This window comes from Ascidia mentula, chromosome 9, assembly GCF_947561715.1.
Source record: "Ascidia mentula chromosome 9, kaAscMent1.1, whole genome shotgun sequence".
In the NCBI taxonomy this organism is placed as follows: Eukaryota; Metazoa; Chordata; class Ascidiacea; order Phlebobranchia; family Ascidiidae; genus Ascidia; species Ascidia mentula.
In genome coordinates this window covers 8,778,175-8,804,418 of record NC_138574.1, presented here as the reverse complement: position 1 = coordinate 8,804,418, position 26,244 = coordinate 8,778,175, and the positions used below count along the sequence as shown (strand labels likewise).

The following is a 26,244-nucleotide window of genomic DNA, read 5'->3' as shown; positions in this document are numbered from 1 at the left end:
GCACACATTGCAACAACTACTGACTAAATTGCCCCCTCCTGTCTGTACCATACATTCAAGTCAGAACATGCGTAGATAATTTTGTGGATATGTTCTATCTAAACTAAACCACACAGGTCACATGACCACTACGTTAGTTATGTGTCTGTATACATAACAGATCACAAAAACTTTCTCGTGTAAAGATTAAAAACCAGGACATACGAAAAACCTGCAATGTAGCATAAGACAGCGTGGAGCAACTCAATTCATTGCATAGTTTATTGTACAGAAATGAGACAATGAATTAAAGATGTAAAACAGAATGTTCAAATCACAAAATACAACAAATAGAAAATCCTATGCAAAAATATACAATGGTAAAAGCTGGGGCGCCTAAATTTTTTTATATGGACGACACTTTATGGAAGTAAAATGCTCCCTAAATACAACAATTATTGAATGAAACACAGCATAAAATGTCAAAAGTTGATTCACATTCAGTATATAGTTTATTATTACAAAATTGACTGGCCGATAATGGAACTTGATTCTTTAGCGGACGGTTGAATGGCCAGCTCAAACTTGATGGTTTAAATTAACACATGAGCGAAAAAATGGAGCTCATAAATTCACTTTTCTTCCTTGCACAAGCCGGACTTTTTCCCTGAAAACATTGCGGTAGTCGAAACCAACATATTCCCTTCCTGTCCTCCGTTTATATCCATTCGTATACTCATCAATCATAAGCTGCTGTGTTGTTCCAGTCACGTCAATGTAGTGACAGTGACTACTTGCAAAATGACACGAAATCGCCTAAAAATGTAATTTATTAAAACACTTATTCGTAATGTGCACACATACGAAATATCAAAAGGTAATACTTTTCTGAAACCAGTAGTTCTGTTTGTACCCGATCCGTGAACGAGTAATGGGTGAAAGAACACCGTGTCGCCAGGCTCCATAATCAAATGCTGGACGCGAGAAATATACGTGTCATATTCCTTTATCCCGTGGTAGGCTTTATTAACTCCACCCTGTTAAAGTATGCGAAAATCAGAAAATGATTCTACAAAATTGGTTAGAAGTCCAGGAAGCAGTATAGACCAACGTTGTGCCGCTTGATGCATCGTGTTAAAAGGGATGTATCACATCCAATGTTGATTAATGTTTTACAAAATGGAAACACGATTTTCGCGCCTACAGCATTTGTTGCAATGCAATCACTACCGAGTACGCACACAAATTTAAATGGGCTTCTAATAAAACAGTAGACCTGTATTTGATGTATATTTCGCGCTTTTACACAACAATAATTGACCAACCTTCCAGTCTGGATAGGCGTGTTCTAGAAGTTTGCCTTTATGTGACCCTGGAACAACAACCAAACAGCCATTGTCACGATGAACATGCTCAAGAGCTGTCCATGACGCAACAATTCGATCGACTGGACGAAATGGAAAATAATGCAAGTCCTGATGCACAGGGTTGCCATTTGGCCGTCTTCACGGCCAAATTCCAGAAATTTGGCCGTTTGAAAATCGGCCTGGCCGCGAAAAAATCGTTTGGCCGTAAGGCAGATATTTGGCCGAATTTGGCCGAATTTCACTTGGTACTATATAAATCCACAAAAGGCATTGCTGGTTTCAGGTTATCAACAGATTTGTGGACGATTGTGTTGTCATAAATATGTCTCCGAAAAATTGTTACGTCATAAACTAATCTTGACTGAGTTGGTAAAGAATTATGCTGCAATCGCAATGCTTTAGCAACATAACCGGTTTTGAAACCACTGATAAGCATATAGATAACAGTGTTTTGAACATACAATTTACGAATTTATTTCCGGCTATGTAGTCGTTTTTGTAGAAATCATCAAACTTATAACGTGATTTGGCCGAATTTTGGCCGTAAGAGAAAAAAAATATCAAAAACGTGATTTGGCCGAATTTTGGCCGTAAGAGAAAAAAAAATTGGCCGTCAAGTGTTTTAACCATCTGGCAGCCCTGCTGATGCAACGGGTGGCGTGACGTCTTTGTACCTTGATGCGTATGATAAGGTGTTCTTTGCCAAATATTTCTGTATATTACATATAACGCTTCGTAAATACCTGTATCAGGAGGTTTGTTGATAAACATTGTATGCACCGCCATTATGTCTTCTCCAACAATTGCTTCGGCATATTTAAGAACCTGGAAAATAACGTAACACAAAATAACTTTTTTTGTTTGACAAAAAGTTGACATTTTACCTTGGGGTGTTTGCAGTATGAAAACAGAACAGGATCGTTGTAAAAACTCTGAAGTTTGTTGACAGATGTTTCACCAAACTTTTCCTTCGCCTTGGCTTTTGTTACATCACGCATCACCACCATGTCCGGAAAAGTGATCTATACATTCTATTTGTCACGTATTTCCGACACTATACAGTACCACCACAGTATACTCATATTATTAGTATTCTATGGTACCACGGAACTGAACATGCTTGTAAAGGCGATTTTTTAATCCTACTTGTTTCACCTCTTTGGTGCAGATTTGTTTAAACCGTTGTGTGTATTTATCAATATCTTCCTTTGACAAAAGATTCTTCACCACAAAGTATCCATTTTCTTCGTAAAATGCTCGTTCTTCAGCACTTAAAGCTATGGGTCCATTAAGTGTGTATCGAAACTCTGTGCTGGCTGCCTTGGCCGAAACTTTGTTCCTTATCTAAAAAAATTCGATTTGTGATGTTGACTACATTATGCAGCAGAGCCCGTGTTTTATACATGAAGTTATTTTTTTCCATTAACTAATATTCTGCTCTACCTGGATGAAATACAAAAACAATACTCAAGGTTTTCCTATCACTTAGACACAATCTTACCAAATGCTGTTTGACAATATTGAGGCGCTCCATTGTTTAAAATAACATCAACAAATCACAACCTTCAAATATAGCCAAAAGCTCCCAAACAAACCATAAACATTAAGCGTTTATTATGAAAATGTTGCACCAACAAGACACTATTGTGAAAGAAGCAGCATAGCAGAAAACACTGTGTACTTATGTTGCGCCGCTCAACAAGGTGAATATTAACCCAAAGTAAACAATGACATTGACGTATGCATGTCACAGAAATACTATACACACAGTGTTTAACATTACAATTTCTTCTGTACATGAAAATCAGACACTATTGACCATGTAATTTTATATGACTGACAACAATATTTTTAGTGTCCAAAAATAGGATTCCACTGTTGTGTGACTCGGATAAATGTGGTACGCCTTGGAAGTTCCTTTAGTTTTCCAGCACCAACATAAGTACATGTTGATCGGACCCCACCAAGTATGTCTGACAAGGTTTCACTTACATCACCTTTGTAAGGAACTTCAACTGTTTTGCCTTCTGATGCTCTATAGTTGGCTACACCTCCAACATGCTTCTCCATAGCTGTAGTAGAGCTCATGCCATAAAACAGTTTAAACTTTTTGCCATCCCTAGAAATGGTCTCCCCGCCAGACTGGTCATGACCAGCAAACATGCCACCAAGCATGACAAAATCAGCCCCAGCCCCAAACGCTTTTGCAACATCTCCAGGACATGTGCAACCTCCATCAGAAATAATATGACCACCCAATCCATGGGCAGCATCACCACACTCGATAACTGCACTGATTTGTGGGTATCCAACTCCAGTCTTCTTTCTTGTAGTGCAAACAGAACCAGGTCCAATTCCAACCTTAATCACATCAGCTCCAGCAAGAAGGAGTTCTTCCACCATTTCACCGGTAACAACATTACCAGCGAATATTGTGTAATGGGGAAAGCGATCACGTACCTTCTTGACATATTCAACAAAGTGTTCAGAGTAGCCATTGGCAACATCAAGGCAAATATACTGCAGTTTTCCAACTGCTTCGATAATGTCAACAAGTTTTGTGAAATCTGCATCACCAGTTCCAGAGCTTACAGCAACATTTTTTAAACACTCTGGATGGTTGGAAGCAAACTCTGCCCACTCGTCCACAGTGTAATGTTTATGGATTGTAACAAAAGCGTCATGCTGTGCAAATGCTTGGGCCATTTCAAAAGTCCCAGTTGTATCCATATTTGCAGCTACTATTGGAACACCTGTATAAGTTTGACCAGAATTTCGAAACTTGATGTGTCTTGTTACATTCACTTGACTTCTACTCCGAAGTGTGCTTCTTTTTGGACGCAACAGCACATCTTTGAAGTCGAGCTTGATATCATTGTCAATTCGAGGCATTTTCTAACTACAACTTACTTTCTTACTATAGTCTACTACAATCACTATTGCACAAACAAAAGATGGTTTGGTACTTCAGGTATATACGCTATTATCGGCCAGACTGGAAAAAAATGTCGGAGGATATATCCTCCACGCACTTTTGCGAAAATTTACCGATAATCCGCGCAATATTAATGAGCTAATGCATTAACATACGAAAAAACGTTGCGATCGTCCGCGCAATTAATGATCGCCGAAACAAAATCCTTCGCGCAAAAAACAAACTTTCCAATCTGGTATCGGTAAATATGGTGAAAAGAAAGACGCTACAATCCTAAAAAAGAATTCATTTAAAGGCAAAAACTGCAAAATTCGCCACCATACGACACGCTTGTGCAGCAGGGGTTAATATTCACACAGCTTTGCAACACACAAATGCAAAACCAAATTGCAACTGTTGCAATTATCACGCTATTGTGTGTGTGTGAAGTGAAATGCGAAGCGGTTTTATGTGCAACCGCAACCGCACGTGGGATTTCAATCAATCATAGAAATATAAAGCACAGCTGTTTGATCAGGCTGCGAAAATAGCGTTTTTTTAAACAGTTAAATTGTCGAAAATATCGATGATTATTTATGACATACATGTTTAAGTCAGTTTTTGGAATTTGTTTATAAGATTGTGAGTTGGTTTTGTGCTGTTTTTTTTTAAGAGTTTGGATGCGTAGGTGAAAAGGTTAATCCCAATCAACTTTGGCTTTGGTGCTCCGAGCCGAGCACGATTTAGTGCAGTGCTACAATGGTCTTGTATCTCCGAGAACCCAACATCACATAAAGATAAGCAATAAGTCCCAGTCAGACAGCTTACTGGCTGCAGATCCCGTCACCGATGGACTGTTCTTACTACAACAAGGGATTAGAAGAATGGCGATATCTTTCATAAGCTTTTTTACATTGATTATAGACGTTCAATACAGACCGACATCGTATAGTGAAACAAGCAAACGCCTAAAACAGATTAGGATATTATACAGCATTCTCTCACCATGGTTATATCCATTTCGCATGACAGTTCTGTGTTCGGCTATACGGGGTTAACCCGACTTTTGAAAGGCTTCATTTATCGCGTGCAAAATCAAGGACCTCCAAAAAGTGACTCACACGCTTTTTCAGTCTCGACTTTCGTAGATTATTGAGCAGGGACATCATATGTCATGTTTTTTTTTGACGAGCTCTGCAATTTTTTTAACTGCTGGCTACTTAATGTTGTTAGACAACTCAGCCAACCTTAGATTATGTATAATTATATTTCAACATTTCAACAAGCGAACGGGAGTAAACGCACATGATTGTATTTCGTAGCAAGCACCTTGCGAACAAACAGCGCCGAATATAAGGCACGCAGCTCGTGTTTAGCCTACTTGAGTATGTCCACATTTTACGACCTAACCACACCTTGTAGGTCAATGTAAACGAAACAGTATCATAACAATAATAATAAACTGACAAAAAAATCAGAAACGAAGGTGTGATTTGTGCTTCACCATGTACCTAAAAATAAAACAGGAAATGTTTTTTGTAACCTTTTTTACAGTGACAAAGTGTTACCTGTCCAACACTTCCCAAAACTTAAGTAATGCCGCCCTGTCCATATGACGTTTGGTTTCGCTCAAGTTCATCACGTGGACATTCCACTGCGCAACATTTTTTTCCAGCTTTTGTTCAACGAACTTCAGGTGGAAAGCCTGAACTGAAACAAATAAAACAATTACAATATAATGTGTGGTTTCAACGCAATTGAGAAAAACGTGACTGTCTCTTCCTGTGTAAAAAATCTTTGTACATGCAGTGTGTTTACATGTAGTTATATACATATTATGTACAGAAGATCAGGTAGTATTTCCATTTATTCATTTTGAAACAAAACCATACATTTTTGCAACATTATACAAAGAATCTCGAATCACTAATGTTCAATAAACAGGTAAAAGTTTTTGACCAATCTGTGCATGCGTCCCTTAGAAGTTACCAATACAAATGTTAGTCAGGAATTAAGTTACATTTTTACTAACTTTTGGCAAAAATGTCAACTGGAGATCCATCTTGGAGAAGCCAAGGCCATCCTTTAAACTGCCAAGCAGGACCTTGCACAAAAACGGCAACAACTCTTTCCCTTTAAGGTTAAAAGGTAATGTTTATATGTGTTTAAAGTTTCAATATAAATTTTAGGAATTTACCAATCATCGTGGGTTTGTAATTTTGAGATGTTGTCAATTACTCTGTAAGGTACAGTAGCTGCTCCATTATCTTTTCTTCTCTGGATAAGAACTTCATTATCACGCTTCATGCCTTCATTCTTTTTCTGTTGTGTTGAAACAAACTGAAAAAACAACAACATAAATTAACATAAAGTAAAATTAACATCCCTTACCAGAACTTTTACATTCACAAACAAGAATGAACAAGATAGCTTTTCATGCAATGTAAACAAAATTGGAAAATACCAGATTTTTACTTTTAAGTCTTGAAGAACATCCTTTGCGTTGTAAAGAGTTATGAGAGAGGTGGTTGCTGCAGGGATAATTATAATGGGTGTCCGGGATACACGTTTCGCTGGTTTTGACGACTGCTCAACCACAGGTGCAGCTGGTTTCACCATGGGTCGAGATTTGGAAATTTGCGATGATGACTTTTTTGCAGTTGCCCCTTCCTTTTTAAGGAAACAATTGTTTTTAAATAGGTCAATTAGGCCTACTCTATTCAAGACAAAACACTAGATTATGGCAAATAACCTTAATATCACTCATGTCAAGTTTTACAGAGGTTTCTAAATAGCAGAGGCATTTACCATGACAGACTTTAAACTCATGTCATGATACGTTCCCATGGTATCGATGCGAAAACCAAGAGTTTCTTCCTTTCCGCGAAACCTTTCCTGATCATAACGACTGTATCCTGGAACTTGTGCCACCGGTTTCTTGGTACTCTGTACAATACACAAATTAAAATTTGGCTACACGACAGACCTTGGAAAGTAAAATACAATGCGATTTACACAATCAGTATCCACTGTATATGAAAAAACAAATTTTTTTGAACTTTTGAATCAAACATAGTTTTTTCTTTTTGTATACATTGACAAATATGTTGCCCCCAGACTCTCGGCTAGATAATGAAATCTGTGTCTATACCCGATCAAAGACCTTCATACAAATATTTTCATTCGTGAAAATGTAAAATAATATATTTATGTACAATTTCATGAGCTACTGCATTTACTTGATTGTAAGGAACCCTTAACTGCAAAGCATTTGCAAAAATACTGAAAAATGGTTCAACAGCAGACAGATAACTTAACACAATAAAATATTTGCTGAAACATTTAAAATGCAAGACAGCCACAAAGACAAAATTCAACAAGACTCAAAAGATTGGCATGACATTAAAAAAGTTTAAGTCACACAAACAAAAAAAAAACTTTATTACCTTACAGATGTAATCAGTCAAATACTAAACTTAAACTTACTGCACTACTGGATTTGGTAGGATTAGAAGATGATGCAATTATGTTGTTAGCAGTTGAAGACTCTTTTTCTCCAGCTGCATTTCTTCCTTCTTCCTTTGCTTTTATGGAGGACAGAAGCGCAAAAACATTTTTGCCAAAGTTTTTACCAACGCTCTGCAGAACAGTGGACCTTGTTCGCCAGTTTCTCTCTCGTGCTAAGATTTCTGTGGTTAGATCAATTGCACCATCATCATCATCAACTACATCATCACCTGCTTCTTTCGAGTCATCTGTCTTGTCTGGGATAAACATAACAACAAAGTTTTTGTTTACTACATTTTAAATTCGATGTAGAGGCTCGCATAATTTTTTTGGAAAATTCCCTGTATGTCCCTTGCCGTAAATGCTATTAGTATTACATGATCAAGCATCACACTTCGATGATTATTTTGCCATAATATAGTGGCAGTTATACACTTCATGGAAATACACCAGTATATGCATTTTTACCCAGCAACAGGTTCATAGACTCCCATGTTTAGACTAAATAAATATGATACAAAATGTTAACGAACAATGGGCAACAAAGTGATCTCAGACTTGAGTAGGGGATAAACAAACTGAAAAAAGCAGTGACCTTAGCAAGATTTATTCACCATATGTTTGTCCTGGCTCATCAATTTCGGGGATCATTTTCCTCTTTCTTGCCATAAACTTTGCTTTCATGGCAGCAATCTTTTCAACCGAAATAGCTTCAGAAATGTTTGTGGATTTAATTTGTTCAGTTGTCACCGTTTTCTCTGCTCTGTTGGTTCCAAGACGCTCAACCAAACGCTACAACCCAAAATGCACCACTTTTATGCTTTTAGAGAACCATAATTTTTGTGAATCATACTGCCCAATCCTCTATGTTTATATAAAACCAAAAGAAACAATATAGTAAACTTACTCGATTTCGCATTGCTTTCTGTCCATCATCAATGCGTGAACGTTTTGTTGTTGGCTCAGAGGATGATGCATCTTCACTTGCAACAGGAGCTGCAGCAGGTCTTTTAAATTTGCTTGGCCTCTGCAGCGTTATGTCCAGCGGAGCACTTTTGTCAACATTATTTGATGTAGCTAAAATTAAAAACAGGTTGTTGGGATGATCAACACTATCATAGTTCTTATATATATATTGCTAATAACCAACTTATCAATGTACCAAATAAAACCATGAATAATTTCATGCACATTTTGAATATACAGAAAAGGATTTTAACCCTCAAACTAGCATATACAAAAACTGTATGAACCTATTTACTGAGCCAAAACTATTTATTTCCATTTAAGAATAAAACTTTCCATGCAGTGGAAATGCAGTGGCAACAGGAAATACTATCTTACGTGCCTGATTTTAATAGAGGCCTTGCATCCATATTGATGTATAATACAAAGCTTGCAATATATATACCATGTTTTAGAGTTACCTATCTCTCCATTCAAATATGCAAGAAGGTCTTTTCTGTCAGGACGACGAACAACTGGAATTTCTTCTGCAGCTGCATGTCGGACATACAAAGGATGAGTAAGCTTGATGTTCTTCAGCAGAAATAGAATGGACTCAAGGGTGTAATATTCTTTTGGATTTCCATCTCGCCCAGTTCTACATAGACAAGATTTATGATAATATTTTTGACAAAATACATAAATCACAAAGTACAAACAATTTTGCAGAACCAGCAAATGTTTTTTAATGTCTACAACCTACAAAACTTGGTATACTTGCCCCCAAATTATGTAGTTAGTCTTCACATCACTCGGCCATGAAAAATCACCAAATATAATATGTCCATCATGCTCTTCAATAGATTTCTTGCCAATGTTGTAATCCCTTAATATACTAAGTGCATCAGCCATAATGTTACTTGAACACAAATATAGAGCATAAAACTAATCCACCTTTGAAATCAAAACAACTTTGTTTGAAATATACAATACACACATAAATCTGTGCACACAATCTTCTGCACTATATAGTATTGCTTTCACAGAGCAGTAATTTTCAATTACATTTCGATGTTGACAGCATGCCTACGTAGCTTCTATTCACATCCATCAAAACGAATGAAGCTAAATACAGGTGGATTAGATTAGCTCAGGCACCGACTTAAAGTTTCAAATGACACAGTAAAACTGTGCTAACAAACATCTATGTAATTCACACGTAAAACCTTTTTCCATGACCCGTCTAATTTAAACAGATGACACAAATTTGCAGAATTTGCAGACCAACAGACATTCTACTTCTGTCATTTCGGCGAAATTTTTTTTATATCAACGAAATATTTTTCACGCATGACTGAGCACGACTTCAATGGATTTATCAAAAACAAAACACAAGTATATACACAAATTAGAGCATAATTACCATTCAAAAACATCAATGTAACTTTGGCACACTTCCGTGATCAATTCACACTATTTCGTTTTCACAAAATGTATATACTGAGGCAGCAATACTCATTAATTTGGATGCGAACTTAAACGAAGCATAAAGTGGAGAAGTCGCCTGATATAGGCGAACATTTGAAACCTTTCCGGGCCGTAGGATTTTTTAAATTTTGCACAGAGCTTGCCTAGAGCATGCAGATGAACGCGATATAAGTTAAAATCCCAACAGTTTTCAAGTTTCCCAGCGAAATGAACTTAACTGCAGGTCACCGGCTGTGACGACATAAAGCCCTTCACGCGCATATAGGCTGGCCACAAGGCCTCTCGTACAGACGAACATTTCAAACCTTTCCGGGCCGTAGGATTTTTTTTAATTTTGCACAGAGCTTGCCTGAAGCATGCAGATGAATGCGGTATAAGTTAAAATCCCAACAGTTTTCAAGTTTCCCAGCGAAATGAACTTAACTGCAGGTCACCGGCTATGACGTCATAGAGCCCTTCACGCGCGTATAGGCTGGCAACAAAGCTTCTCGTGCAGGCGAACATTTGAAACTTTTCCGGGCCGTAGGATTTTTTTTAATTTTGCACAGAGCTTGCCTGAAGCATGCAGATGAATGCGGTATAAGTTAAAATGCCAACAGTTTTCAAGTTTTCCAGCGAAAAGAAACAACTGCAGGTCACCGGCTGTGACGACATAGAGCCCTTCACGCGCATATAGGCTGGCCACAAGGCCTATCGTACAGGCGAACATTTGAAACCTTTCCGGGCCGTAGGATTTTTTTAAATTTTGCACAGAGCTTGCCTGAAGCATGCAGATGAACGCGGTATAAGTTAAAATCCCAACAGTTTTCAAGTTTCCCAGCGAAATGAACTTAACTGCAGGTCACCGGCTATAACGACATAAAGCCCCTTAAGCGCGTATAGGCTGTGCACAAAGCCTCTCGTACAGGCGAACATTTGAAACCTTTCCGGGCCGTAGGATTTTTCTTAATTTTGCACAGAGCTTGCCTGAAGCATGCAGATGAACGCGGTATAAGTTAAAATCCCAACAGTTTTCAAGTTTCCCAGCGAAATGAAACAACTGCAGGTCACCCGCTGTGACGACATAGAGCCCTTCACGCGCATATAGGCTGGCCACAAGGCCTATCGTACAGGCGAACATTTGAAACCTTTCCGGGCCGTAGGATTTTTTTTAATTTTGCACAGAGCTTGCCTGAAGCATGCAGATGAACGCGGTATAAGTTAAAATCCCAACAGTTTTCAAGTTTCCCAGCGAAATGAACTTAACTCAATTGCAGGTCACCGGCTATAACGACAAAGAGCCCTTTACGCGCGTACAGGTTGGCCACAAGGCCTCTCGTACAGGCGAACATTTCAAACCTTTCCGGGCCGTAGGATTTTTTTTAATTTTGCACAGAGCTTGCCTGAAACATGCAGATGAACGCGGTATAAGTTAAAATCCCAACAGTTTTCAAGTTTCCCAGCGAAATGAACTTAACTGCAGGTCACCGGCTATAACGACATAAAGCCCTTTAAGCGCGTATAGGCTGTGCACAAAGCCTCTCGTACAGGCGAACATTTGAAACCTTTCCGGGCCGTAGGATTTTTTTGAATTTTGCACAGAGCTTGCCTGAAGCATGCAGATGAACGCGGTATAAGTTAAAATCGCAACAGTTTTCAAGTTTCCCAGCGAAATGAACTTAACTCAATTGCAGGTCACCGGCTATAACGACATAAAGCCCTTTAAGCGCGTATAGGCTGTGCACAAAGCCTCTCGTACAGGCGAACATTTGAAACCTTTCCGGGCCGTAGGATTTTTTTAAATTTTGTACAGAGCTTGCCTGAAGCATGCAGATGAACGCGGTATAAGTTAAAATCCCAACAGTTTTCAAGTTTCCCAGCGAAATGAACTTAACTCAATTGCAGGTCACCGGCTATGACGTCATAGAGCTCTTAACGCGCGTACAGGCGAACATTTGAAACCTTTCCGGGCCGTAGGATTTTTTTAAATTTTGCACAGAGCTTGCCTAGAGCATGCAGATGAATGCGGTATAAGTTAAAATCCCAACAGTTTTCAAGTTTCCCAGCGAAATGAACTTAACTGCAAGTCACCCTCTGTGACGACATAGAGCCCTTCACGCGCATATAGGCTGGCCACGAGGCCTATCGTACAGGCGAACATTTGAAACCTTTCCGGGCCGTAGGATTTTTTTTAATTTTGCACAGAGGTTGCCTGAAGCATGCAGATGAACGCGGTATAAGTTAAAATCCCAACAGTTTTCAAGTTTCCCAGCGAAATGAACTTAACTGCAGGTCACCGGCTATAACGACATAGGGCCCTTTGCGCGCGTTTTGGCTGGCCACAAAGCCTCCCGTACAGGCGAACATTTGAAACCTTTCCGGGCCGTAGAATTGTTTTTTATTTTGCACAGAGCTTGCCTGGAGCATGCAGATGAACGCGGTATAAGATAGAGTCCATTGCCCTCGTATACGCTAGCGACATGGCTTAAACATAACTTTCAGGCGTTAACGAAGGCGTTAACAAAGGTTATCGGTATGTTCCAAGTATTAAAAAAAAGCATGACTTAATGGACATTGCCTCTCTTTGCTTTAGTGGTGATTGATACGACTTGTTTTAGTAAGTGCCGGTATTGGTACAAAGCCACTACACCACGTCAAGGTTCCGGCAATCGTAGTGGTTTTATTTTGAACATAAAACAACATTTGGACGCAAGTGTATCCAAATGAAGAAAAGAACTGACTTGAATCAAAAAAATATAATTACTCCAAAATATCGTTACGGCAAACACAAATATAATTAATTAATATAATAATTATATATAATTATATAAAAAATATGTGAATGGATTCCTTAATTAACGTATGGTGGGCGGGGTCTCTGTAGCGGGAAAATTTAAACCTTGTCTATATACAGTGTCGACCCGGGTAACACTGCTTATTGCCCAGTATACTGAGATTAACCAATAAATCAAAATAACAACCGTGCCCGTTTCTACTTTGCATTTTTGAATATAAAGCGATGGTTTAGAACCGACCCTTCTACATGTTTCCTCGTAGGCACTGTTACCCACACTCATAAAATAACCAATTAATGCCTCAAAGTACAAAAGGTTATTAAAAAAAAATTAAAATTCAGTGTCTCATCTTTCAACATCTCACTGATCATGCTTCCTTGCACAATCAAATCTGGTTTCAAATCACGGCCGCAAAACGATTCCCGGAAAACCTGACTACCAACAAGTCGTTGTCGCACGAGACGACGACAAAACGAGTATTCAACGAATCGCATTATATTGTTCATTTCATCTTGGGAGATTTTAAGGTGTGAAAAGTGTTTCAACACATTTTTTTTCCATGGTAATATAAACATAGGCGGTAACATTCCGGTAGATCTTTTCCTTGCTCAAAAGATTTTGACAAAATCCCATTAATTTGTTTATAAACGAAGTCATATGATTGTTTTATTGCGGGGGTCAATTTCGTAACATCCGAAATTACAATACTTCTTCCATCATTGTATTGTTCAAGAAGAAAATTTCCGGTAAAGGTGTAAAATGTTTGCCTGTGCAAGGGCCTTGTGGCCAGCTTATGCGTGTAAAGGGCTCTATGTCGTCACAGCAGGTGACCTGCCGTCAAGTTAAGTTCATCTCGCCGGGAAATTTGAAAACTGTTGGGATTTTAACTTATACCGCGTTCATCTGCATGCTTCAGGCAAGCTCTGTGCAAAATTTAAAAAAATCTCATGGCCCGGAAAGGTTTCAAATGTTCGCCTGTACAAGAGGCCTTGTGACCAGCCTGTACGCGCGTGTTAAGGGCTCTAAGACGTCATAGCCGGTGACCTGCAGTTAAGTTCATCTCGCCGGAAAACTTGAAAACTGTTGGGATTTTAACTTATACCGCGTTCATCTGCATGCTCCAGGCAAGCTCTGTGCAAAATTTAAAAAAATCCTACGGCCCGGAAAGGTTTCAAATGTTCACCTGTACGATAGGCCTTGTGGCCAGCTTATACGCGCGTAAAGAGCTCTATGACGTCATAGCCGGTGACCTGCAGTTAAGTTCATTTCGCTGGGAAACTTGAAAACTGTTGGGATTTTAAATTATACCGCGTTCATCTGCATGCTCCAGGCAAGCTCTGTGCAAAATTAAAAAAATCCTACGGCCCGGAAAAGTTTTAAATGTTCGCCTGTACAAGTGGCCTTGTGGCCAGCCTATATGCGCGTGAAGGGCTCTATGTCGTCACAGCCGGTGACCTGCAGTTGTTTCATTTCGCTGGAAAACTTGAAAACTCTTGGCATTTTAACTTATACCGCATTCATCTGCATGCTTCAGGCAAGCTCTGTGCAAAATTAAAAAAAATCCTACGGCCCGGAAAAGTTTCAAATGTTCGCCTGCACGAGAAGCTTTGTTGCCAGCCTATACGCGCGTGAAGGGCTCTATGACGTCATAGCCGGTGACCTGCAGTTAAGTTCATTTCGCTGGGAAACTTGAAAACTGTTGGGATTTTAACTTATACCGCATTCATCTGCATGCTTCAGGCAAGCTCTGTGCAAAATTAAAAAAAATCCTACGGCCCGGAAAGGTTTGAAATGTTCGTCTGTACGAGAGGCCTTGTGGCCAGCCTATACGCGCGTGAAGGGCTCTATGACGTCATAGCCGGTGACCTGCAGTTAAGTTCATTTCGCTGGGAAACTTGAAAACTGTTGGGATTTTAACTTATACCGCATTCATCTGCATGCTTCAGGCAAGCTCTGTGCAAAATTAAAAAAAATCCTACGGCCCGGAAAGGTTTGAAATGTTCGCCTGTACGAGAGGCCTTGTGGCCAGCCTATATGCGCGTGAAGGGCTTTATGTCGTCACAGCCGGTGACCTGCAGTTAAGTTCATTTCGCTGGGAAACTTGAAAACTGTTGGGATTTTAACTTATATCGCGTTCATCTGCATGCTCTAGGCAAGCTCTGTGCAAAATTTAAAAAATCCTACGGCCCGGAAAGGTTTCAAATGTTCGCCTATATCAGGCGACTTCTCCACTTTATGCTTCGTTTAAGTTCGCATCCAAATTAATGAGTATTGCTGCCTCAGTATATACATTTTGTGAAAACGAAATAGTGTGAATTGATCACGGAAGTGTGCCAAAGTTACATTGAAGTTTTTGAATGGTAATTATGCTCTAATTTGTGTATATACTTGTGTTTTGTTTTTGTTAAATCCATTGAAGTTCTGTTCAGTCATGCGTGAAAAATATTTCGTTGATATAAAAAAAAAATTTCGCCGAAATGACAGCAGTGACATTCTTCAAGCAAAATCCAAATATAATACCGGAACCGGATCACGGATTGTGTTATTGGAACAAAGTGTAAGTAAATACTCTAAAGCTTTGGATTAATAGCAAAATGCAGAAATTTAAATTTACCCGAATTTGGATCAACCGAACGTAGATGTTAAATGGGTGATAATTTTTTTTCTAATTATTGCGGTCTACGTAATAACAAATAATAACTTAGTACAGTATTTGATGTTTGATAAAGTCGCGCCTGACCATCAAATACTGATTTAGTATTCGGCTCTGTTGCGCTAAGAAGGGGTTGGCTACCCGGGTAGACCCTTAATTCCTGCAGGGCTCTGTTTCCGATCGGTGAGCGATCTTTCGACTCACCCGTGCTATCACCGGAATTATGTGGGTAAACATTGCTGGTGCCACCTTTTGGTAGACGGCTCCCCGACTTCTTTCCCGGGAGTGTTTTAGGCCAGAGAGTAAAAAAAAGATTTCAAACAAATATTGCATGATCTTCTGTTATTAGCCTTTGCTAAGAGGCGTTTCGTGCATCATTCCTCTAACTAAATAATACTTTTTAAAATTTAAGTTGGCACATTACATGTAAGATCTCCAATACCGTATCGGGCTCTTTCCGACATATGTCTAATTTCAACAAAAACACTACACCAGTGGGCCTGTTCTTAATTACTGTGCGACTCTTCTATGAAAGGTATTATAAGTTTTGGTTGAACAAGGAGTGACATTAAGTACCTGATCGTCATAGATCCACCTTAAGCCCAGTCCAAAAGTTGTGGAGTGCGACTTTTATAACTATATAATCTCGTTATTGGCAATGTGGCGAGAATTTTTTTAAATTTTTATTTAAACAATGGTAACAAGCTGTCTATGCTGCATGTCAATAAATGTTGCTGTGCACTGTGCAAGTGGCAGGAAATGCGAAATCGCGGGAACTAATGATGATTGCGTTGAGTTTGCAATTTTGCGCGCAAAATATATAGCGCCCTATTAATTTTCTGTTGTGCTTTATTGTGTCTTCGTTACACGGGATATATCTGTTTGTAAACAAACGTCATTTCCTACAAAAACATTTTTATAATTGTTAAAGCGATTTAATGAATCTGAACCAGTGTTTGTATCCTAAAAATACGAACCGGAACCAAACCTAATAATCTTAATCAAAACTAGAACGAATTTTTTTGAAATTTGAGACACGCAGTGTATATTAGGCTTCGTTGATTTATACTTCAACCAAACAGTGCCGCTTCGCTGTTTGACAAAACCATTCGTTGCCACTATAAAAAGAAGCCATACTTTGGTCAAACATGAAATACACGATTTTGGAAAATGTTTTCCTGATGCTAATTTATGTATCACTTATTTACAAAGTAAGACGTCTCATGCATTTGCTAATGTAGTCTTCCTAGTTGTGCAGAACACTTGTTCGTGGCAATAACGTTTTTAAAACGGTAATATGTTGAACTGAATCTGAACCTCCGAACCGTTCTCACCTGTTAATTGGCTTGAAGCGGAACTCGAACCGGTTAATATAAAAAAGTCCCGAACCGGAACTGAATCTGTGTAAAATTGGTTCGACTCTCATACTAAAACTGTAAAATTTTAATGGCTGTTAGACGTTTTTGTCATTGGGGTTTAATGGTTGATTTTGTTTCATTTGCAGGAAATTCGGCTTTATCAGTTTTCCCCTCTAGGTAAATCCCCTAAAACGACTGACGTACTTTTGTCGGCCTTTTGATGCCCGTGATAGAATAATCGTAATAGCCATTTTAGAAACACCTGTAGGTTTATGCTAGTTGCGTCCCTAAAACCGTAGGTGGAGGGAATTTCTGTCAGCTTCGTAACTTTCACTCTCGGATGAGTTCATTGTCAACAATACCCGACTGCGAGATTTCATTACATACGATACGAATACCATGCTGCTTATTTTAGAAAAAATCCAAACATGTCATAGGACTTCTTTTTCCCATACAACGCAATAGAAATTACGGAAAATTTTCCACCGTGTGGGAACTGGGTTTAACTGAGGTTCATTTAATCATAGGGATTGTGCTATTTGTGATATACGTTTTCTGTCAAAGTAATAATGTATTAAATTGAATTATCTATTTTTTTCCATGACTCAACGGTCTGTTAATGATTATTTGTATTTAGATATTGTTAGTAAATAGTGAACAATGCAATGGTATGATGCATCTTTGTTGTTGACAAGTGGAGATAAGGATGTAACACAATTCTACAATATTCAAAATAGTAAAGTTCGGCATTGTTGGAACCAAAAACTAGGGGAGGTGACAGTAGTCTGTTTTCCACCACCTGGTTCTACTGACTTTTCACAAAGGTGATTAACTTAACTAATTTGTATAAAGAATAAACTTTTTAAGTTGAGGGTTTGTTTTCACAGTGGGGTGATTAAAAAATTGGTTTAAAAATAATGGTGAACATCATTTTTATGTATGTTTTGTAGATTACATCAAGCTGATATAACTTGCTTGAACTTCAAACACCCAAACATACTTCCTATTCATGGGTTTACAACTTGGTCAAACGAATTAGGAGTTATTGTTGACACAACATGCCGATCCTCAGTGCACGACTTATTACAAACAACACTTTCGTTAGACCTCAAACTTCAACTGGCATATGATCTTTCCAGTGTTTTGACTTATCTCCATTCCTATAACGATAGCGGTGGAATCGTACATGGCAATGTTTCAAGTAAAAACTTACATTTGACTTACGATCTGCAACTGACACTACCATGTTTTCATGGTTTGGAAAAATGGTGTGAAAAAAATGTGGTCCAAAGTACATGTAAAGCTACAGATGTTTATGAGTAAGTATCATTAGTGCCTCTGTGTAATTTTTGCTTGTATCAAAACTTAAGAAAAATGTCAAAGCTTCTTTTTCTGCATGTTTGCCTTCCACTTGTGATAAAGAGTTTTTTGTTGCATGACGTAGTAGCAGCAGAGGCTTTGAATTTTATCTTGGAAAGTTCATTTTTTATAATACGAGTATAGTTTTTTGTCTATTCTTCTGATTGGGCAGCACAAACTAATTGATTTTATTTCAGCTTTGGCCTATTTCTTGTGGAGCTTCTTACACAAAAATCCTCGATGACGGAAGTGGAAACACTCACAAACATTATCAAAGGGACCAAGAATCATCTTAAGAGCTCTAAACGTTTTAATGACTTAAACATATTGAAGTGTTTGGAGAAAATAATGTGGAGATGTTTAAGTGTTAGCACAAATGAAAGACCAGACATGCCAAAAGGTAATGAAAACAGTCACATATAAGTAACAAAAACACCACTTTTCATGTTGATTTATGCATTTTTTTGCACAACACAATGCCTGTGGGCTGCATAACACCTTTTATTGCAGCATGTAAAGATATTGAAAAATATTTTATAATGCGCCTGACTTATTTATAGGTTGGTCTGATCTTTTGTGCATGTGCTACAAGTTTTATTGTCATTTTATAAAGTTTTGTAAATTCTGATCCAGTTTTCTACTTGGTACATGAGTTGTGCATCTCAGCTGATGTTGCCACCGACGATCACATTTTAGAAACTTTATACCTACACTATAGCATTTTTTGTCCTTGTGTTTGTTCAGTTTCATTTTTTAACAGTGTCTGGATGGCTCATGAACAAACTCCTAAATAGAAATAAGGCAAACATTGTACAAGAGAAGGCTGCTTTGCTGAAAGGCATTACATACTGTAAAAGTGCAACCAAAAACAAGATAATTCCTTTGCAACATTTCTCCTATCCTTTTGAGGAGCCAGATGTTGTTCCCATGATAAGCCTTCAGCAAGCGGAGACTGTTCATTTGCGTGAGTTGCCAAATAGATTTGCTTTTTTGTTTCACTTGACACCAAAATTATAAAATTTATGTTTTGTGACTAAGGGAAAAGGCATGAAACGGTTGTTTTTATGGGAGGTCTTTACACCGCTAATGAAGTAATGGAATATGATCCGTTGACAGACACACTTTACAGATTACCAGTGGGTAAATATTATTGTTTCATACAAAACACACACTTCATTGCTTGTTGCGACATTTTCAGGATTTGAATTATGAGAGATGGAGTTGTACAGCTGCTTTTTGCAGTGATTGTATTTATGTATTTGGCGGATTGGCAAATGGAAAATCCTCAAAATATGTTGAGTGCTTAAACATTGCCAAAAAATCTGATGAGTGGCATGTAAAAAATGAAATGCTGTTGGCAAGGCATGGAACTGTAGCAGTTCACATTGCAGGTTATAGTCTTAAATGATGATAGTTTCTTTAATATATTTTCCCTGGTATAAAATGCTTCTGGTCTGTTAAAGACAATTTTACTGGTATAAGTTTTGTAAACTACATGTAAAAGTTAGACCTATAGGTTTTGTTTTTCAATTTGTACAAAATTCGTGAAACAACAGGGTTAATTTATCTGCCTGGTGGGTTCATTGACTCCGTTGATGAAGAAAATGATCTTACATCTGAAATACACTATTACAACACAACCCTTGATGAATGGCAGCAAGTGGGCAGTTTGTTGACGCCCAGAGGTCATCACTCCAGTGTGGAGTGGCAAGGTTAACTACTTTGTTTATGAAGTATTTGATATATAACAAAGGTGGACCTAGCTGCAACTTGATTTTTTAGAGAACCTGTACACTCTGGGTGGGGTTACTTATGGGGAAACAAGGCTTGAATCTTTGGAATGCTTTAACACCACACAAAAACAATCCACATATCTACAACCAATGTTTACCAAAAGGGGCCTTCCTGGTGCAGCAGTAGTCAATAATTTAATATACGCATTTGGTAAGTTAACGTCTTGGCTTTAACTTTGAACAAAAGGCAATTTAAATATAAGGAAAATGTTTGTACAGGAGGACAATTACAAACATTTGTTGACCTTGACTCTGCAGAATGCTACAACCCTGAAACAAACACTTGGGTCCGACTTCAGGGCAAAATGAACAAATTCACAAAAGCATGCGGTGCTGCTGTCGCCTTTGGGAAAATTTTTGCCATTGGAGGGTTGGTGGCATTTCCACAGTTATTTCATAATATCGACATTAGATTAACCTTTTTGTTCAAACCTAAATAGAGTTGGAAAAAACAATGCTGGAAAGGCAATTGAAATTTTTGACCCTGAAACTAAGAGGTGGAAACTACATGTAAAGCGGCTAGCAAGAGATTGGATCAATCCGGGTGCAACAACCATAACCAGATACACAGATTCTCCAACATTATTCTGAAAAGTAGCAGTGATTTTTTGTCAATGCATAGTTTATTGGAGTTTTATGAATTACAATGCGAAGTACAGTGCAATAAACATCTTATCGTTCAAAGTCTGGCACAAAATGATATAGGTAGTATAGTGTTTCAGTTTCTGTTCATGTATGCTAAAAATCAGTACCCTGTAGGCTTCATGCAATAATAACAACACTACAAACATACAAAAAAATCACAATGATTGCAAATAACAAAAGCTTTTAAAAAAAACAGTTTTCCAATAATACACATAAATAAATATATAATTACACAGTTGTTGATTGCATATTTGCATTGTTAATTATAAACAGTTTACCAACAATACACACAATTACATGGTTGTTTCTTTGACGGTACAAGACTCTTTTGTGCTGCAACCACTTACATGTTTTATTAACTTGCACAAATCCTTATCCAATACAAATTTTTTATATTGCAAATGCATAGGCATGAGGCTAGAACACTTTGGTACATACTGCAAATCTTCCTTTTTTAAATAAACAAGACTGACAGTTTTTTTGTTAAAAAAGCTAAAAGTATTACTTTTTAATAACTGCACACAAACAGGAAAAGCGTATTTAAATTTTTCAACTGGATCTTTTAGCATAAGAGTTTCATATCCCTGCGTGGTACAGATCAAAACAAGGTGGCCACATCTGTTAAACTCCTTGGTTATCCATTCATTAGTTCCATTTAATGGAATGTTTTGATTGAACAAGTTGGACTCAACAGTGATACCGCAAATTTTTTTTAGCAAGGCAATTATATGCGAGCATTTGCGAAGATAAATTTCATTCTCATTGAATGTGTTGATAATCACCAGAACTGGTTCAAAGTTTGGGCCTGACAAGAACAAAAAAAATCATTGTCTACTAGTTCGTATTAGACTGTTCTTTTTAATGTCCCAAATGCCACTTTAAGATGGACTAATTCTTTCAAAAAAACTGAAAAAAGTAAGTTTTCCATGTGTTTTCTCGCTACATAAGTGTATAATACTTGAAATTAAATCCTAATCGATAAATTATGCACACTATGGAAACAATACTAAGTTTGACACTTATATTTCAGAACACAAAATAAGTACTCAAAAAAAATAAACTTTAAGCGATAAAAAAATAAACCATCACCTTTTTTCTTTCGAAATGCCCAATACCACAACCCAACAAGTAAAACTGGAATATAAAAAATGAGTTTATGTGTTTTAAACTGCCAAATTTATAAATACATACCAACAATACAAAATCCAGAAATAACAAACATTGGTATAGTTGACGGATCATCATCTAAAGTAAATGCAATAATTTAAATTATTAAAAAAAATTCCTTTGTGCTGCATAAACTGATGTGACTCAAGAAAGGTTATTATGTAGCATATTTTAGATTTTTTAACTGAATACGAGCAGCATTGTTAAAAAAAGGGTTGAGTGACCGAAACCCAGCAACTTTTTCATGACTCCACAACCAACAGCAATTCTGGTATTAAAAAAATGTGGGCCTACAGGATTTTAAAATGTTACTACTCAAACTACATGTTGAACATCAATGCAATGTCAACTTTGTAAGTAAAAATAACATATGCATATCAGTATTTTGTTGTGAATACATAAAAAGGTACCTTTATTCAGGTCATGGGTTTCTTCAGTATCATATTCATCTATATATTCATCGTCTCTGTTACAGAGACTACAGCCTACACCTAAATAAAATAGCTTTATATGATCTAGACTGGTCTGCTAATAAGAAACAAAGTTTTTTTACCACCACAGCAAGTAATATCAAAACATTTTATATTTGGATGTGAACTTACCAAGGCACTCAACTGCAGCATTCAAAAGTTCTGAGCAGCAACCTTAACATTGATAAAATCCAGTGTGTGAAATAGCCCCCAAAAAACAACAATAAATGCCACTTACAAGGAACATTAACATGTGTGTTTGCCCTTTGCTTATCCCCCTCTTTCTGATAAATTGGAAGTGTCATTATGGACCAACTATATTCATAACCAGCCTGCACAGAATTATCATCTTCACTATGACAGTGAAGCAACTGGAAATGCATCTGGAGAAAAACATGCTTGTATGAAATTTTTTTTTAAACATGTATAAAACCAATAGTACTTCGTTGTTGTTTGGTTTCCCATTCCTTTGTTGTATTTCAACTAGAAACTTTGTTTCAAGGTAACTCTCTCTTATCATACCCATAATGAAGGATTGTTGTGTCATCTTCACAAAAACCATCTCTGAAATTTCCTTTAGGTTTATTGATTTCATCCTTTTGATTTTAACAAATTTACCAAACTTACCATCCATACTCCATGTTAGATTAAAAGAGATTTTTCTGTCTACATTATGGAGATACCAGTTTGCCAAAAAGTTATTTGGCTTTGGGGCGGTTTTATCGCTACTGCTACTCCAAATAGTTTTTTCAATAGCTGGAAAAACATAAAATCATAAATCTCAGAAACAAATATGTGCTATATTGTCTACTATACCTGTCACCTTGCAGAAGTATTTTTCATTGTTGGTTGTTGCATGAATTTCATTGGGACAATTAAAGTTGCAAAACACATCGGTCCGTTTGGTCCAAACTGGTGCTATCAACAGGTATAATAGAACTATACTGAGGTTGGTTACATGCTGACTTTCACAACACAGTTGCGGTTTTAACATGGTTTAAACCTATTGTTGCAACACTTAAAGGAAGGAATAACACAACATGTTTACATACTACAAAAAGTACAGTAACACAAGGAAATACACAGTCAGTACATGTGAGACAAACACTACAAACTGAGAGAATTGAATGTTATTGTTTTAGATTAGCCTGAGTAACAGTTGTACAATGAGGAATGGTGCAAATTAACACAAAAGATGTACTAAACACAAGCAACAATTGTATAGATTGCAACATAACACCACAAAGCACCTAGTACAATTTTTCAAGTACAGATTACACCTAACGAACGACTGAGTTTTTTGCATTAATTAGATGCTTGATACTACATAATCAAACCATAAAACATTAACATAATTTTAACAATCTGGAACTGATGACAATTTTAACAAAAAATATCCATTTTTTGCCAAACATATCAATATATTTATACAATCAAAGAGTAGATACAAAAGTAGGTGTAAAGTTTACTACCATGATTCTACTTCAGCCTAAAAAAGGGTTATAGACCAGGAGTACATTTTTCCCTTGTGGTTGTGGAATGACAAATCATTTTGTAATTTTTCACATTGTTTCATAAAATAACACATGCACGCCAACAACACTATTTACAAAAATCTCCATCTACACAAATACAATGACATAGTAAGCATTAAAAAAAAGTACCAGCACAGAAACCTTTTTTGTAGTGGGTCATACAAATAACAGTTCCACTGTTTTTTTAGACATACTGGAGATTGTACATTTTGCCACATTATCATGTTGTTTGTTGATTGGTTGGAAGCATCTCCACATTACTGCATTTTGCTTTTTGTAGGATATTGCAAGTGTATTGTTTTACCCAGTGGCTTATGGGCAACAAACGTCCAAGCAGTCTCTCAGTAGCATTTTCAATTTCCATATTTATCTGCATCACTGATGGACGTATAACTGCTTTTGACCAGGCAGTGGTGAAACACTCTGGAATAACATCCTTCTCAGAAACTTCCTTTTTGTTCTTAAAGTAGGCAAGAACTACTTTTTTCCCTCCAAGTTTATTTCCCAACTGTCTAACCTGAGCAACCCCCACTGAAAATAAATCTGAAGTATCAATATCACACTGCCCAGTGCAAATAAAAATTATGCAGTAACTGTCTGTAAAATACTCTTCAAACCAGCTCATCTGATCACTGTTTTGTTGTTCCCAATCATTGTATTTAATGTTGTACTCAATGGAACTGCTGTTAAGCTGTTGTAGTTTGGTGTGTAAGGAAGAAGCTAACAAATTTGCATTGTCTTTGATATCCTTGTCAGCACTGGAACTTATTAACATCAGTATTGTTCCTCCTATTGGAAATACATGGGATTTTGATCTTGATTAAGGAAAAATTATTTTTAACCAACGCAACAACTCACCATTACTACAGCAGGAACGACATCTTTTAAGAACTCCAAATGTAACCAGAAGCAGACAAAGAACTGTAATGGAGCTTAAAGCTATGAGCACAGATTTTTGTTGTTCTGTAAAATATTTGTTTTAGGAATGGGTTCTTAACAAGCATGTACGCATACATACCAATTATTTTTAACAAATCCTTTTTTGTCACTGCAAATGAAAATATTAGTATCAACAAATTTGCAAACCAACATATCATTCATTAAAAGTATGTCCCTTTTAATCGCACTATATATGCCTGCCAAATCTGAAAAAAATAATATACATACCTTTTTTGTGGTTTGGAGGTTCTGTAAACACAAAAACAGGCTTGCAGATTGTTTAAAAACATATTTTTTTATTCAAAATTTATTTCAAAGCAATCTAAACATACATATTGCATTAGTTTTACAGAAGCTTTGCACTTATTATAGTACCGTTATTGATAGGATCAGGCTGTGATTTGTTCTTCAAGCTTGCACCTGAGAAAAGTTCATTTAAAAACTAGAAAACAAAGTATGTGTTATGGCAGTTACATGGAATGACCACATTTCCCTCTTCATATAGTGGTGTTGTCTTTTTTTTGTATATGGGCAGTGTGAAAATCTTGATGTGGTATGATCCAGGTTCCAGTTCAAATCGCTTTTCTCCAGAATACACGAATACAAAAGTAAGCTAAAATAAAAAGAATAAATTTAGGAAATAAGAAATGTATGGCAATTATATCACACATACCAATCTACTGCTGTTGGATTTAACATTTGCATTAACATCGACCAAAAGTTTCCATTCCAGGTCCTTTGGTTTGGTAAAAATAAGAAGAAATTGCTTTGCAGTATCATGCACAAATTTCCTTTCTATAAAAAAAATTAAATTTGTCAAATATTTCAAATTTCATTGGGTAACAAATTAGGTATTGGGTAACAAATTAGGTACAAAACATAATAAACACTATGGCCAAGCAACTGCTTGAAAACCAACAGTGTTGTCATCTCTGTGTCATGTTTGCAGCTTACTGGTAATTATTGTCTCATTCGCTTCTACATCGTTATCTCCATTTTGAAAAATACCTGAAATGGACCACGATAATTTCAGTGCAGTTTTATTTCTTTTTTTCCAGTTTGTAACGGAAAAATTTGAAGGCATTGGAGCGGTGATGGACCAGCTAGATGACCATGGCATCTTATTGCAAGCTGTAAAAACAACAAAACACCATTTTTCAAATAATTTCTTTTGAACAAAATGTTTACAGCACCTTTTACAAAGCAATTGTAAGCATTGGTTTGCACATTGTCAAGATGTTTCCTTCTGCATTTGATGTGTTTTGATTGTTTACAAAGAGCAGCAGTTACAAGCACAAGTAAAACAAATAAAAAAGGTAACACCTTCTTCATTTCCCTACATGATGAAGAA

The 26,244-nt window shown here is 37.1% G+C and overlaps 6 protein-coding genes across 7 annotated transcripts; 1 reads left to right on the top strand and 5 right to left on the bottom strand.

Annotated features, from left to right (window-relative positions):
- Positions 1-603: 603 nt before the first annotated feature.
- Positions 604-2,613, bottom strand: LOC145914758 (phytanoyl-CoA dioxygenase, peroxisomal-like). Its single transcript, XM_083002595.1, has 7 exons — positions 2,502-2,613; positions 2,231-2,368; positions 2,090-2,171; positions 1,974-2,020; positions 1,305-1,454; positions 864-1,016; positions 604-795 (listed from the first exon to the last, which is right to left on the bottom strand). Exons 2-7 carry the CDS (start codon positions 2,351-2,353, stop codon positions 604-606), a joined length of 747 nt encoding a protein of 248 aa, XP_082858721.1. The 5' UTR covers positions 2,354-2,368; positions 2,502-2,613.
- A 325-nt stretch (positions 2,614-2,938) lies between these two features.
- Positions 2,939-4,278, bottom strand: LOC145913344 (GMP reductase 2-like). Its single transcript, XM_083000965.1, has one exon. The coding sequence runs from the start codon at positions 4,236-4,238 to the stop codon at positions 3,198-3,200; it is 1,041 nt and encodes a 346-aa protein (XP_082857091.1). The 5' UTR covers positions 4,239-4,278; the 3' UTR covers positions 2,939-3,197.
- A 1,236-nt stretch (positions 4,279-5,514) lies between these two features.
- Positions 5,515-9,661, bottom strand: LOC145913275 (parafibromin-like). The gene is made up of 11 exons (XM_083000874.1): positions 9,494-9,661; positions 9,195-9,370; positions 8,675-8,844; positions 8,382-8,559; positions 7,747-8,024; positions 7,069-7,206; positions 6,736-6,930; positions 6,458-6,600; positions 6,293-6,393; positions 5,829-5,970; positions 5,515-5,771 (listed from the first exon to the last, which is right to left on the bottom strand). Exons 1-11 carry the CDS (start codon positions 9,622-9,624, stop codon positions 5,735-5,737), a joined length of 1,689 nt encoding a protein of 562 aa, XP_082857000.1. The 5' UTR covers positions 9,625-9,661; the 3' UTR covers positions 5,515-5,734.
- Positions 9,662-17,626: 7,965 nt separating this feature from the next.
- On the top strand, positions 17,627-20,748 carry LOC145913390 (uncharacterized). Of its 2 annotated transcripts, none has more exons than XM_083001029.1 (10): positions 17,627-17,809; positions 17,936-18,304; positions 18,542-18,744; positions 19,105-19,308; positions 19,383-19,480; positions 19,543-19,735; positions 19,901-20,056; positions 20,127-20,288; positions 20,396-20,507; positions 20,578-20,748. In XM_083001029.1, exons 1-10 carry the CDS (start codon positions 17,646-17,648, stop codon positions 20,726-20,728), a joined length of 1,812 nt encoding a protein of 603 aa, XP_082857155.1. In that variant the 5' UTR covers positions 17,627-17,645; the 3' UTR covers positions 20,729-20,748. The 2 variants fall into 2 exon arrangements, with proteins under 2 accessions (XP_082857155.1, XP_082857154.1); XM_083001028.1 differs by having other exon boundaries at positions 20,357-20,507.
- An 18-nt stretch (positions 20,749-20,766) lies between these two features.
- On the bottom strand, positions 20,767-23,413 carry LOC145913397 (uncharacterized). Its single transcript, XM_083001039.1, has 9 exons — positions 23,236-23,413; positions 23,047-23,175; positions 22,862-22,983; positions 22,658-22,802; positions 22,552-22,593; positions 22,360-22,440; positions 21,974-22,027; positions 21,872-21,916; positions 20,767-21,587 (listed from the first exon to the last, which is right to left on the bottom strand). The coding sequence occupies exons 1-9, from the start codon at positions 23,411-23,413 to the stop codon at positions 21,076-21,078; spliced, it is 1,308 nt and encodes a 435-aa protein (XP_082857165.1). The 3' UTR covers positions 20,767-21,075.
- Positions 23,414-23,436: 23 nt separating this feature from the next.
- Positions 23,437-26,233, bottom strand: LOC145913398 (uncharacterized). Its single transcript, XM_083001040.1, has 9 exons — positions 26,087-26,233; positions 25,902-26,024; positions 25,567-25,688; positions 25,368-25,506; positions 25,269-25,313; positions 25,122-25,142; positions 24,973-25,002; positions 24,813-24,917; positions 23,437-24,743 (listed from the first exon to the last, which is right to left on the bottom strand). The coding sequence occupies exons 1-9, from the start codon at positions 26,223-26,225 to the stop codon at positions 24,175-24,177; spliced, it is 1,293 nt and encodes a 430-aa protein (XP_082857166.1). The 5' UTR covers positions 26,226-26,233; the 3' UTR covers positions 23,437-24,174.
- Positions 26,234-26,244: the final 11 nt, after the last annotated feature.

Excerpts from the sequence above, each read along its gene's own strand:
- LOC145914758 (XM_083002595.1), bottom strand. The coding sequence starts at position 2,353 with ATGGTGGTGATGCGTGATGTAACAAAAGCCAAGGCGAAGGAAAAGTTT. Across the intron at positions 1,455-1,973 it reads ATCAGCAGGGCTGCCAGATG|GACTTGCATTATTTTCCATT; the intron begins GTTAAAACACTT and ends CCTGTGCATCAG. Across the intron at positions 1,017-1,304 it reads ACGCCTATCCAGACTGGAAG|GGTGGAGTTAATAAAGCCTA; the intron begins GTTGGTCAATTA and ends ATACTTTAACAG.
- LOC145913344 (XM_083000965.1), bottom strand. The coding sequence starts at position 4,238 with ATGCCTCGAATTGACAATGATATCAAGCTCGACTTCAAAGATGTGCTG.
- LOC145913275 (XM_083000874.1), bottom strand. The coding sequence starts at position 9,624 with ATGGCTGATGCACTTAGTATATTAAGGGATTACAACATTGGCAAGAAA. Across the intron at positions 8,845-9,194 it reads ATATTTGAATGGAGAGATAG|CTACATCAAATAATGTTGAC; the intron begins GTAACTCTAAAA and ends TTTTAATTTTAG. Across the intron at positions 8,560-8,674 it reads AGAAAGCAATGCGAAATCGA|CGTTTGGTTGAGCGTCTTGG; the intron begins GTAAGTTTACTA and ends TTTGGGTTGTAG.
- LOC145913390 (XM_083001028.1), top strand. The coding sequence starts at position 17,646 with ATGCAATGGTATGATGCATCTTTGTTGTTGACAAGTGGAGATAAGGAT. Across the intron at positions 17,810-17,935 it reads TCTACTGACTTTTCACAAAG|ATTACATCAAGCTGATATAA; the intron begins GTGATTAACTTA and ends TATGTTTTGTAG. Across the intron at positions 20,057-20,126 it reads CTCCAGTGTGGAGTGGCAAG|AGAACCTGTACACTCTGGGT; the intron begins GTTAACTACTTT and ends TTGATTTTTTAG.
- LOC145913397 (XM_083001039.1), bottom strand. The coding sequence starts at position 23,413 with ATGTTAAAACCGCAACTGTGTTGTGAAAGTCAGCATGTAACCAACCTC. Across the intron at positions 23,176-23,235 it reads ATACTTCTGCAAGGTGACAG|CTATTGAAAAAACTATTTGG; the intron begins GTATAGTAGACA and ends ATGTTTTTCCAG. Across the intron at positions 22,441-22,551 it reads TGCTGCAGTTGAGTGCCTTG|GTGTAGGCTGTAGTCTCTGT; the intron begins GTAAGTTCACAT and ends TATTTTATTTAG.
- LOC145913398 (XM_083001040.1), bottom strand. The coding sequence starts at position 26,225 with ATGAAGAAGGTGTTACCTTTTTTATTTGTTTTACTTGTGCTTGTAACT. Across the intron at positions 25,314-25,367 it reads GGGAAATGTGGTCATTCCAT|GTGCAAGCTTGAAGAACAAA; the intron begins GTAACTGCCATA and ends AACTTTTCTCAG. Across the intron at positions 24,918-24,972 it reads GGATTTGTTAAAAATAATTG|AACAACAAAAATCTGTGCTC; the intron begins GTATGTATGCGT and ends AATATTTTACAG.